This window comes from Glycine soja, chromosome 5 (genome assembly GCF_004193775.1).
Source record: "Glycine soja cultivar W05 chromosome 5, ASM419377v2, whole genome shotgun sequence".
Lineage (NCBI taxonomy): Eukaryota > Viridiplantae > Streptophyta > Magnoliopsida > Fabales > Fabaceae > Glycine > Glycine soja.
Window position 1 is genome coordinate 42346912 of NC_041006.1, and position 13382 is coordinate 42360293.

Here is a 13382-nt window from a genome sequence, read left to right on the forward strand (position 1 = left end):
CACAAATTCAGATCCTGTATCTTCTATTTCATTTAGGTTTAAATAAATGGCAGGTAACCTACTTTTCTCTTTCTTTTCTAATGAAATACAATACTATATTTTTTGTATTTAAAACTAAATTCTTTACTAAAAATTAATGGACACTCTCTTTTTCGATGAATTTTTCATTTATTTCATTTTCTTACCTTTTAAAAAATTATTTTAAAAGGATTTAAAATCATGCAGGAAAATAAGAATGTAGAAAAGATAATATAATACTGCTACTAGTCTCACTTTTTTATTTGACACTCTTTATATTCTTTGTAAAATATTAATTTCAAATCATATATATAATGAAAAGGAATAAAAGATCATTTTGTTTCTACGTGTAAATGTGAGAATATAAAAGGTTCTTGTAAATGATTATGGTTTTGAAATATATTTGAGAATATGTCTTGCGCGGGTTTAAGTAGGGCAATGTAACTGTATATAAAAAAATAGGGTATTGTAACTAATGTAACAAAACCAAGGGTAAGGAATTGTAGGATTTGAATTCCATGTAGTAAAAAAAAAAACTACAGGGAGAATGCATTTAAATTTATCCTAAGTTTATATACTTTTTTAAAATATTACTAATATTAATGTTTTTGTTTTTTCTTCTAAATATATGTTAATACATCATCTCATTTAATTAATAGTATTTTAGTTTAAAAATAATTAATAAAAAAATTATAATTTATCTTATAAAAAATAATAAACATTACTTTTAATTTGAGTTTTATAAATAGAGATTAAGGTAATATTCCTTTTGAACTAAAATATAAAACAAATATAAAACTTGTATTCCATTATTAAGGAACTACAATAAATTTTATAAAAAATAATAATAAATTCAAATACTTGTTACTTAGCCATAGCCAGCTATAGCTATGTTAGTTATTACCTTTCATTAGTTAATACTCAAACATAGGTTGAAGTGACGCATGTTAACTACTACTTTGATGTATCGCGTATAGTATGCAAATGATTAGATAGAACAACCAATAATGTCTATAAGTAGATATATAGTAGGAAATTGAATAAATTTATCCCCAAAAAAAAGAATTAGGACATTCTTCAAGTGAAACAAGTTATTGCCTTTCATTATTGGTTAAACCAAGGTTGAAGTGACGAATGTTAACTACCAGTAATAGTATAATGTAGTACTATCATGTATAGTATGCATTGATTGCCAATTAATCAGGCATGTCTTTAAGTGGTTGGGTAATTGAATGAAATTTATCCAAATTAAACGACAAGAATGCATGAGAACATGATTGGATAATTTTTTAAGTAAGAAGAAAATAAAAAGTAAAATAAATTATTTTATTTTATAAGTTATAATCAGTTTATATGCATCAGTTTTGAAAAAAAAAAAGAAAAATTATATAAGAATTAACATGCATAAGTTAATTTTAATTAATAGAAAAAGATAAATTTATATTTTTCTTCTTTTATTTTCTTCTATCGCGCGTAAATGTTTACAGAGAATTGGTAGAAACGGAGGTAAATTATTTTATTATCGTGATTTAGTAGTTTAAAGTGAAATAGTTATGGTGTTAACATAACTCCCAGGTCCCAGTGGAATGAATTATTTGTGAACAAAAGCATTAAGTAAATCAGCAAATAACTTGATTCCTTTATTTTCATGACTCTACTTTTTGCACTTTGTCTTTTTCATTGATCCCAATTGAAGGCGACCCAACGAAGCTGTGTTGCTATGCTATGCTATGCTAGATTTTGCCACCCCCTTCTCTTCTCTTTTCTTTTCTTTCACTGCTTTGTTTCCTTTTTACGCTACCAATAATATATGATCTTCATCCACACAGTCACCCAACCCAACCAAAATTCATTATTCCACCGTCCAGGTCACACTTCGCTTTATGATCAATTCCTCATTCTAATGGACAAAAAAAATCTAAATACAAGCACGAAACAGATGATAATGTAAATATCATCAAATTATAAATATTATTTAGTATAAATTTATCATTTTTTATAATAATTATCATAAAATTAAATAAACCTATCATACGTAACAATTTATAATTCAATGTTATATTGTTAATGGATATATTATTTATTCAAATTGTATTTTTCTTTTGTATGTCCCGTGACCAAATTAATATTCTTTAAAGATAAGTTTGAATTAAATAGAAATAATAATAATAATAATAATAATAAAACAGAAAATTCACTTATCTGACAAAGTAAATAATGTTTGCTAACATTGTAAAAATAAATATTATGATTTAATTACAAATCGTTGTATGCAATAAACTTACTTATTTTTTAATAATTATTTTTAAAATTACAGCAAAAATTATTTATGATTGATTGATAATATATATAAAAAAACAAATTATATTATGCAAGCATGGAAATTAAATTCTAATCAATAATAGTACTAATGTCAGATGCTTAAATATTAAAAGAGCTCCCTATATCTCTTGCGAGCACTCTGGCAGCGTCCAAAGGGAGTGTTTGATTAATTGATTTGTATACGAGAAGTGGAGAAGCAAGCACATACAATACAACAACAATTTCCCATGATTGATGAAGTTGGGATTGATGTTTTGGTCCAACACAACACCTCTCCGTGGATCCACCATTGTTTTACTAGTACTTTGCATGCTATTAATTAATTGATTCCTTTAATCAACGACATTTCAGTGGCACTGAATTCATTGCAAGGACAAACACCAACCATTATACTAATAGTTAACAATGATTAGCATCCGTAATCCTTCAAAACAACACGCCGTATGTAATGACCTAGTTTTATCGAGTGCATTGCACCACCAATAATGGGTCTTGATGCTTGATTTAGATCAGTCTTGAGGGAGGAAAAAACACACTCTTTATTTTAAATAAAATTTATCAAAATTCACAAAATCTTGAGCATTCTAAAAATAATTCATTTATCGAACCTTTACCGTAATGTGAAATAATATTTACAATTTTTTATGATCAATTTGTATAAAAAACTTGATGGGTTACTTTTACTTTCAATAGTTTTTTCTCTTAATTTTTTATCTACAGAAATTAAATTCAAAGACTTAATTTAAATTAAAAATTTGAGTCTAATTTTATTAAGATTAACATGTTATTGCTAGACAAATGATATGATATAAAAAATTACTTGTCAAGTACTACTACATAATTGACCCACACTAGAATAATTCTAAAACCAGCACCCAAAGCGCTCATTTTTGTAGTTTTATTTTCAACCTATATGTTTTTATTATAATTATTATAAAAATATCACATTATTTTATTTTGTTTCTCATTTTTAAAATTTTGTAAAAGAAAACGGTGGAGAGTCATTACTTGGAAACCAACTATAGAGTGATTCATGAGAAAAATTTGTTATTAATCCTTACCATCCTTCAAAATTTTAAGATTACCTTTCTCTAAAAAGTATTACAACATCGTGTTTTGATTGCATAAAAGGATGTGTAAATTTTTTGCGGGAAAAAATACACAACAAAATCATGATTTTGTTGTGTAAGGGGATTAAAACATGATAGTACTAAGAAAGTATGATCAACATGTACAACAGAGTCATAATCTCATTGTACATTTTTTTGGGAAAAAATAGAAAGAAACATAATGCCATAATGTTTTTCAAGAAGGGAAAAGATACACAACAAAATCATAATTTCATTATATAAGGAGTTAAAACATGATAGTATTACAAAAGTATGATCAACATGTACAACTGAGTCATAAAATTTCACACGGTGAAATTATGATTTTGTTTTGCAACAAAACCTTTTGCACAATCAAATCATGATTCGTTGTGCATCAACGTCATTAAAAATAACAAAATAAAATCCTGATTCTGCTGTCTAAAAGTTCACAATGAAATCATGATTTTGTTTGATCATAAAAATGAAGAAAAAAATATCTTGCAGTGTGAGTGCAGGATGGGGTGGTGATGGGTGAGGAAGGGGGTAGTTTGGTAGTTACTCTTTGACTAGTAGGGTCAAGAGCAATTTGTTTGAGAAATAGTAACACCCGTCGTGTGAAGAAAGACCATGAATGGCCCAACAACCTTCGTGAAGAATTGAAAGTGGTTGTCTTAAAACGGCCCACATAAAACTGGGCCATCACGGGTTTCGGCGGTCACGTGAGAGGAGGGTGCAGGGAAGCTTCTGGGTCTGGGGGAGACGATTTCACAGGAAGATCTGAAATTCTGAACTGGAATCAGGGTTTTGTTTTTTCGTTATCTTCCTCAGTAAGCAATGTCTTCTCCCGCTGAGTAATTCTCTGGATCCTTCATTCTTCGTTTTATCATTGTCCAAATAAATACAATGCTGATGAATCTCTTTAATTATAATTAATTTGACCTATCAAACTTTTCCTGTCGAATTATATCCAATTTTAAGTCAATGAAGAGGTTTTTGTATGAATGTTTTCTCTTTTCACAAACCTAATTTGAGCGCTTTCCAGTTTCAGTAGTGACTGAAGTAATCATTTAATCGTGTTATTACAAGTTTCCATTCATTAATATACTCGGATTAGGTGTAAATTTTTTCTTGGATCAATTACTTTGTTTAATGCTTCAAAATTTGCATGCTTTCAGGTTTTATCACTCTCTTCCGCCAATAACGAAGGCATATGGCACCGTTTGCCTGTTGGCTACCGCAACTTACCATCTTGGATTAGATCATCCAGCTTACATTGCACTATTGTACGATAAAGTGTTCTACGGTTTTCAGGTGAGAATTCCATCATATCAGAATATGAGGAATATGCTGTTATTGCTTTTGCAAAGTATTGCATTCATTCTCTGAGGCTTCCCTTTTGATATCCCTATCTGCTTGTCTTTGATGTGGAGATTTTTTTATTTATAAGACAGATTGAGGATCTTTTTGTGTTTCTTATTGGCCAAATTATAAGAAACGTTATGGAGGTTTACTTGGTTTTACTATGAACTGTTTGTAACATAACCAGATTTGCAGCCAAAGACTACCCTCCAATTGCCAACCAGATTATTCTAGATTTTCATGATTGTTTGTATATCAAATCATGTGCTGCATATACATGTACTTTTGAGGTCAACTTTGTTATTTTCATGTGTATCGAATGATTGTTTGGGCTCTATAGAGATGCTCTCTACTTCTTTATAGACTGCTGTAGAAAATTTCTATCTAATCAGTAGCATCCACCAATTCCTTTTGGCTACATTTTCTGATACATGTGGAGAAAGTGATGAGGCACTGTGGATACTGTGCACTACACTGCTCCATTAAGTAGGCAAGGGTTTAATCCTATGGTAACCGACAGGTTGCAGATTGTTTGGGGAGACTTTTTTGACTAATAAGTAGTAAATTAGAGTTTTATTGCTGAAGTGTATGATTTCCCTTAAGCTTAACTTGCCGTTGACAACCTTGTGTAATAATTTTAGTGTTTTCTTGAGTTGAACTATTTAGTAAATCTCTTGTAACTTTGCATCATCTGTAGGCTTGGAGGTTGTTCACTAACTTATTTTTCCTTGGACCGTTCTCTATCAATTTTGGGATCCGTCTCCTAATGATGTAAGTAATTCAAGGATAATGTATGCAACTACAATCTCTGTTTTCTTGCATATTAAACAAGAAGCTTATATAAATTAATAATTCTTAAATTCTACAGAGTAAGGTATGGTGTCCAACTTGAGAAAGGACCATTTGACCGACGGACTGCTGATTTCTTGTGGATGATGATATTTGGTGCCTTTGCACTATTGGTATGTGTGATCATCTATATATCTTTTGCATCTTATGATTATTTATGTGACAATTTTTTCCTTCAAAATGGTGGCAGCTTTATTCTGTAGAATCTATTCTAGTGGTTCTGGTTTATGGATCTGGACAAGAAGATGACAAACCTTCTTTTTGGATAAAAATGGAAAATTTGATTGGTCTAATTTAATTTGTTTATCTGTCTTCCCATTGGCCAATTCTGCCTGCGAAAGTTATGCTCCACATGTCTTTAAGAATACTAGTATTAGCATATGATCACAGAAAATATTTGGTGATAAATTGTGCTTGATTTCTTTTTAGTGATTCATATATGCATGTAATGGATTTAATTGATGATGATGGCTATGAGGATTGAGGATGGTTAAATAAACTATGCATGATTAGGCTTTAACAAATGAGTGATGGCTGTGATTGATTGTCAGAAATGGCTAATGGTATGTGAAAGATGGTTTTTAGTTGCTAATTTGATATGAGGTGACTGATGGTTGGAGAATCTGTGGGAGACTAAGGAAGATAAATGCTGGTTAGGTAGGATAGGAAGTGTCAGTGAAGGCTTGAATGTTCTGTACCAAACAACTAGTTCAGTGGAGAAAACCATTTGGGAACTTCAGAAAAATATTTGAGGAAAAGTTAATTTTAGCAAAACAAAGTTCTGATAAAATGATCACATGTTTAATTGTTGTTAACATTACACTATCTTCATTTTCCCATTCCTAGTTGCTTTCTTCGTAGTTTCATTTTTAACTTGGTGTCTTAATTTCAGTTTCTTTCTTTGCAATCTTATTTCCTCAATTATAGGTTTTATCTGCTATACCCATATTTTGGTCCCCATTTTTGGCAGTACCACTTGTTTTTATGCTCCTTTATGTTTGGAGTAGAGAATTTCCGAATGCCCAAATCAACATATATGGGCTTGTTGCACTTAAGGTATGTTTCAATCTTCTGTAAGTTAGTCTTGTTCTTATGCATCTGGTACAGGAGCTCTATCAGGTATATCTTTCATTGTCTGATAGGACCCTTTTCTTTGTTTTTCCCAGGCCTTCTATCTTCCATGGGCGATGCTGGCTTTGGACATCATTTTTGGATCGCCTCTTATACCTGACCTCTTAGGTATCATTGCAGGACATCTGTACTACTTCTTGACAGTGTTGCATCCACTAGCAGGTGGAAAGAACATTTTGAAGACTCCAATGTGGGTGTATCCTTCTTGTTTACTGTTCTTTAAGGTGTTAAGCATATGCTGTTGTCATTTTAAGTATTTTTATTTTGTACTGTCATGTAGGTTTATTTATTTACTTTTTTGGGAAGCTGAACCCAACATAAACCCTATCCTTCCTCTTCAAGCTCTTCCATCCAAATACACCACTAGTTGTTCCTCAATTTCTCTTTGCAGCATTGTAGGGGCAGGACCTACAGCAGTGCTCCTATTCTTTAGTCAATGATTTCTAACTCCTTTTTGGCCAAAAACTCGAAGCTAGTTCTGTTGCATTCTTAACTGTTATTTTCCAGACATAAATTGGTAGCAAGATGGATAATTGGAGTGCAACCAATTAGCCGTGGGCAGGCTGCTAATGACCCTCAGCAAGAGAGGGGCTCGGGAGTTGCTTTCAGGGGAAGATCCTATCGACTTGGTGGATAGATGTAATTTCCTGATCAATTGTTTCATCTTCACTTATTGGTTATTGACATGACACCACTGACAAATTGAGCTAAACATCGGCTGGACAGTTCATTGAAAAACAAACTTTCTTTTGGGGACAGCCTTATAATTTTCAATGAATTCTCTGCGGAGGTTTTACTTGTAAGAAAGAGTTAGTAAAAGGTTTATGGATTAATTGTCGAATGTTCATTCTGATTTCTTTTGGATTGAACATGATGTGTCCATAGAGCTGTCAAAACGGGTCAGCCCGGCTCACGTGGGTTGGTCTACAACGGGTTGAACTAAAAGTGGGCTAGTCTAGCTCGGCTCACTTTTGTGTGGACTAATGAAATGTTAGCCCGGTCCGGCCCATCACGGGTTGGTGGGTTATGTGGGTTGACCCACTTTTTTGTAAAAAAAATAAATTATTTCAAACAACTTAAAATAAAATTCAATATAAAAATCAAACTAAATCAAATACAAACATTCAGTATTAAAGTGATTGAAGTCTTCAGAATAAACATCCAACATTAAGATAATTGAAATTTAAATGTCATCAAAAATAAATTTCTAAACTATTGAAATTAAACATTAGAGTCATGAACTGTGAAATCCAGAATAATTTTCTCGTTTTTCTTAACATCACCATTACAAAAATAAAAAATAAACAATATCATTAATAAGTCAAATAAATAAAACAACACACATTATTGTTATGATTATTTTAAGAACAATTATTGTTATGTTTTTACCCATTACTAATTATGTGGGTGAGAAATTATATAAATGTGAAATTTACTCACATTATTGTTATGATTATTTTAAGAACAATTATTATGATTATATGTTATAAAATTATACTCATATCTTTAATTATTTTAAAGTTAAGTTAATTATTTTATATTTGACTCTTTTTACTTATTTAAATATTAATAAATATGAAATATACAGGTTATAAGAAAATATATGATAAATTACTTTAATAAATCATAATATTTGATATATTCTATTTTATAATGATAATCTCATGAAAAGATTGATCATCAATATATTTAATTTTAAAAGATATTCATAATACTTACAAATTTCATTAATAATGAATTATTTATAATAAATTATAAAATAATAAAAAAATTATTTTATAAATATTTTATAATGCAAAAGTTTAATGAATTTAAATTTAAATAATTATAAATTTATATTTACTATTTTCTTTTTAATTTTTACACATAAGGAGCAAATCATAAAATTTTTCAATAGGCTTAAATATGTTTGAAGATAATACCTGCTTAATCAATGATAATAATAATAAAATAAAAATTTAATTTCTTAACAATTATAAATTTATAATAATAAAAAAAATAAAATAATATATTATTTAAATATGATGGGTTAACGGGTTGGTCTACTAACTCACGGCTTGAATTCACCTAACCCATGAGTTAGATGGGATGGGTTGAAAAATTGTCAATTTTTTTTTTAAATTGAGCTCGATCCACCTCTAACCCACAGTGGGCCGGACTGGCCCATGGAACAGAATCCATTTTGACCGCTCTTTGTGTCCAAATGAAGAAAACTTGAAGCACTACCTAAAGTTCATATATCTTAATATTTGTTTAGCATGACATAATATAAAAATCTTTGCATTGTATTCTTTAATTATTTATATTTATGAACAAATTAATTTACTTTAAATTAATAATAATAATAACGAGTAATTCAGTTGATGAATTAACTATCTCTAATCTATTTGTGGACATAAAGTAACAGGAATAGGAAAATAGAGAGTTAGATCCTAGAATGAAGGAGAATGTGATTGGATGGCAAGAACTGAATGGAGGTAAAGTAAAGAAATGGTAGAGCGAGCATCAGCCTTCATCCATGATCCAACCCTTATTTAAAACTAAATTTGAAGTTGATAAATACAAACACATCACAAAACAATACAATACTAGCTAGCACCACAAGAAGAAGAAACACAGAATAAGATGTCGTGGCAAACTTACGTTGATGATCATTTGATGTGTGATATTGATGGCACAGGCCACCACCTCACTGCAGCTGCCATCATCGGCCATGATGGCTCTGTTTGGGCTCAAAGCTCTTCTTTTCCTCAGGCACGTAATAACTTTCTTTTCATTTTATTTGCTCATTCTACCCCGGTTCCATTCATAGACCTGCCTATAATTATCATCCAACCTTGTTTAGAGACAATTTCCATGTGAATTTTTTCATCTCGGCAAAAGCTGTTAGTTTTATCTTCTAGATTTTTTTTTATCTAGCATACATAGATCTATTGTCATTTTTTCTTTTTTTATTTGACGTGTGATGATTTTTTTTTTTTTTTGCATATTGTTTATTTATACTTCTTTTCATAACCATTGTAAGAAAACTTTTATTTCCTTCTCCTTTTACCCTATCATATAATTTGACATGTAATATAATGGGTTGTAAAAAGCAAAATGAAGTGGATCAAATATATATAACATTGTTACTTTTTATCTTGCGACGACATTTTTATCTATTACTTCCTCTGCAGATTAGACCTCAAGAAATCACTGATATCATGAAAGATTTCGATGAACCGGGTCATCTTGCTCCTACAGGTTTGCACCTTGCAGGAACCAAATATATGGTCATCCAAGGAGAGTCAGGAGCTGTCATTCGTGGAAAGAAGGTATCACGTCATGCCATTTTACACTTGTAATATTCATATCATCTGTGAGTTTTTATAAACATTTTAATATATGGTTGTACATTGTATTGATAATTGAACTTCCATGTGCATCCAATTTAATGTGTTTTCTTTTTCTTTTTCTTTACTTCAACCTATACTCCAATCCAAGACTCCAAAAATAAATTTATGTATTGAACACCGGTATAGTTTGTTTATATAAATGTGTCCTCTTTTGAACAAATGTGCAAAGTATGAGTGTATGGTGCATATACTCCTTAATTCAAAATAAAATAACTTGTAAAATTAGTCCATTTTGAAATAGAAAATTATATATCCTTACTTTCTTACTTTACTCACCTGCTCACTTTAAAGGACTTAAATCTTTTAATACATTTTTTGTTACAGTTTTTGTTGTTACTTATTCCTATAAACATATGCATTTATGTTTGTTTTTTCTTTCAGAATCTTTATTCATAAATACTGTAGTTTTTTTTTTCCTTTCCAATGATGTGAAAAAGGTCTGATCATATTACTAGATATATGCGTGCCTTTGTTTTATTTTCCTCATTTACATTGTCGTCAAAATCTCATTTTATTTTTGTTCTAGACATTTTAACTAAGGTGGTTAACATTTGCAATTGAATTGGATGAGTAGAATTCTATGCTTTAGTTTTGGCTATTTTTGAAGTTTAAGGGAACTAATATCTTTGGTTTGTTTTGGCAGGGACCTGGAGGCATCACCATAAAGAAAACTGGTCAAGCTTTAGTTTTTGGTGTCTATGAGGAACCTGTGACTCCTGGACAATGCAACATGGTTGTTGAGAGGTTGGGAGATTACCTCATTGATCAAGGTCTCTAGACCTAGCTAGATCTATATATCATGTTTGGAACATTTTTGTTTCTTGGATATTATACGTTGTTATTTTCATATTTTTGACTTGTATCTACGATATATCAACCCTAAATTGGGAGTTGTTGCAGACAATAAACAGATGAGAATCAAGCAATTGTTTGTTGTTTGGATTAAGTTGCATTTCCCTCTCATTTCTTTTTCTCTCATATGCCTTCTATTCATTTGACTCTTTCTTAAAATATTCGCCTTTTCTTAGTTCTTAAGTTGGTGGTAAAGTAACATATGTATACAGCTCATGGGGAAAGCAAATTAGAAAAACAAATTGTTGTATATATTTTTGGATCGTATTTATAATAGGTGACATAACTATTAGATTAGTGTACAAAAAGTAAGGTAGGATTGACTTTTTTTTTCCATAAATAGGTAGGATTGACTATAATTAAGTATAAAACTTTACAGAATATAAAGTGATGCGTGAATGTTAAAAAATGCCAAAATTATTTTCCTATTGAGCAAGACTAAGGGAAGATTAACAAAAGTTGATATTCCACCATGGTTCTTGCTAGAAGTAGTTATTTTTAATGGGACGAGGAAATGAGTGTGACTAACTTGTCTTCCTCCCCGCCTTGAAATTTCCTCAGTCGTAGCTCGTGTCCACCTTGGTTTCAAACATTTAGTTTTCACATAAATAAATGATATATATTTGATTCATGTAAGAAAGTGAAACAAAAGAAAAGGAGTAAAAAATATGCTGATTTTATAAGTTATGCCAAAAAAGATCATGATGTATTATAAGTATAAAATAATTTTATATCGTCATTTAATGATAATTTATTATATTGATAAATTTATTGATTTTTATGATTTTATCATATCAATAATGATTTATGATTGGATGGTTATTTTACACTACATAATCATTTAGAAGCTTTGATTCTTTTTATCAATTAATCTTCAATTCAAAATTTAGTTATACTTAATATTTTTTACTCTTCTCAAAAATATCTTCTCAAAAATATATTATGTACATTATGTGAGGATCAAATAAATCATTTTCTAGAAACTCAGTTGCTTTACCAATTAAACTACATTAAATTTTTTTGTTTGATTATATATAAAGCGAAAGAAAAGAGCAAATGTACACAAAATTACATAAATATTCTTAATAAAAAAAAATACGTTAAAATAGTGACATTTTGGTATTTTAGTTTTATAAAAAAAATTTACCTACCTTTTCAATTTGGAAGGAAAGCAGAAAATGTAGATCCCACTTTTTATTTATTACTATATATATATATATATATATATATATATATATATATATATATATATATATATATATATATACTCCTAATAAAAGGAAATAATAAAATCATCCCACCTTAATTGTTAAGAAAATTTATTTATAGATGTCTTATAAAAAAACTAATTTGTAGATTTCTGCAAGGGTGTTTCCTTTCTTTTTTGGATTGTGATAGATATTCATAAAAAAATACATATAAATCTCAAAGATTTTGAATTAATTAATTCTTCAAATGATTTAACTGCTCATAATTAAGTATTAATTGAAATCTCATTTTTTTTTTTATATATTTCGCATATTAATGAGTTTTTTTTAAAGTTCTTTTAACTAAATTATTTTTAGCAATTTAATATTTTTTAGAAGAAAATTTAAAATATTTTTAAAACTTCTATTCGAAAGTAAAATGAATAACTTCCACAAATAAATAATTATACCATAAAATATTTTAAAATTTATCTAAACGCATTTTATATATAAATATATGATGTAAAAAGGTGTTAACTATAAGTAGTTTAATAGTTAATTGTTTTAGGATTTTAAAATTTGCGGGGTTTTGTATAAAATTTCCATTCAAAGTCAAAACAATTACAACTCTTCAAATTGAATCCGAAACACTCATAATAAAAATAAAAATCTTAACGTATGGAATATGGATACATTTTTATTGGAGTTTATGTATTTAACGCCTTAGACTTCGCTACAAACACGACAAATCATAGGAGATAAATAATAGAATTAGCACGTCGCTCTTTGAAAAAGAAAGGAAACCAAAAAGGAAAAGGAGAAAGTTTACAAGTGACGCTGAACCTTCAATGACCCGAAACCCATATTTATTATTTTTTTAAGCTTAGATATGTTTTTTTCAGTGTAAATTAGTGTTAGTTTTTTAATTTTAATCATTAAAAATCTGTACTTTTCAATTTTAACACCTGTAATATATTCTGTTTAATTTTAATTCAGATTAAAAAATATTAAATTATAAATTAAAATTAAAAAAATAACTTATATAAACTAAAAAAAAATATATATATTTAAGTCTTTCTTTAAAAGAATGGATAAAAGTTATAAAATCGTATATTATTTATTTATTTTCCTCTCTTTTTATCTGCCAGCCCGAAACAGCGAAATAGGGTAATGTAAAA

At 29.1% G+C, this 13382-nt stretch overlaps 2 protein-coding genes across 3 annotated transcripts; both read left to right on the plus strand.

Annotated features, from left to right (window-relative positions):
• The first annotated feature begins 4075 nt into the window (after window positions 1-4075).
• On the plus strand, window positions 4076-7623 carry LOC114413538 (derlin-1). Of its 2 annotated transcripts, none has more exons than XM_028377998.1 (7): window positions 4076-4282; window positions 4607-4742; window positions 5488-5561; window positions 5659-5752; window positions 6567-6695; window positions 6806-6966; window positions 7162-7277. In XM_028377998.1, exons 1-7 carry the CDS (start codon window positions 4266-4268, stop codon window positions 7208-7210), a joined length of 660 nt encoding a protein of 219 aa, XP_028233799.1. In that variant the 5' UTR covers window positions 4076-4265; the 3' UTR covers window positions 7211-7277. The 2 variants fall into 2 exon arrangements, with proteins under 2 accessions (XP_028233799.1, XP_028233798.1); XM_028377997.1 differs by lacking the exon at window positions 7162-7277 and adding an exon at window positions 7278-7623 and having other exon boundaries at window positions 4102-4282.
• A 1169-nt stretch (window positions 7624-8792) lies between these two features.
• On the plus strand, window positions 8793-11111 carry LOC114411575 (profilin). Its single transcript, XM_028375216.1, has 3 exons — window positions 8793-9524; window positions 9947-10084; window positions 10809-11111. Exons 1-3 carry the CDS (start codon window positions 9396-9398, stop codon window positions 10941-10943), a joined length of 402 nt encoding a protein of 133 aa, XP_028231017.1. The 5' UTR covers window positions 8793-9395; the 3' UTR covers window positions 10944-11111.
• Window positions 11112-13382: the final 2271 nt, after the last annotated feature.

Excerpts from the sequence above, each read along its gene's own strand:
- LOC114413538 (XM_028377997.1), top strand. Across the intron at positions 5,562-5,658 it reads GGGATCCGTCTCCTAATGAT|AGTAAGGTATGGTGTCCAAC; the intron begins GTAAGTAATTCA and ends TAAATTCTACAG. Across the intron at positions 6,967-7,277 it reads TTGAAGACTCCAATGTGGGT|ACATAAATTGGTAGCAAGAT; the intron begins GTATCCTTCTTG and ends GTTATTTTCCAG.
- LOC114411575 (XM_028375216.1), top strand. The coding sequence starts at position 9,396 with ATGTCGTGGCAAACTTACGTTGATGATCATTTGATGTGTGATATTGAT. Across the intron at positions 9,525-9,946 it reads AAAGCTCTTCTTTTCCTCAG|ATTAGACCTCAAGAAATCAC; the intron begins GCACGTAATAAC and ends CTTCCTCTGCAG. Across the intron at positions 10,085-10,808 it reads CTGTCATTCGTGGAAAGAAG|GGACCTGGAGGCATCACCAT; the intron begins GTATCACGTCAT and ends TTGTTTTGGCAG.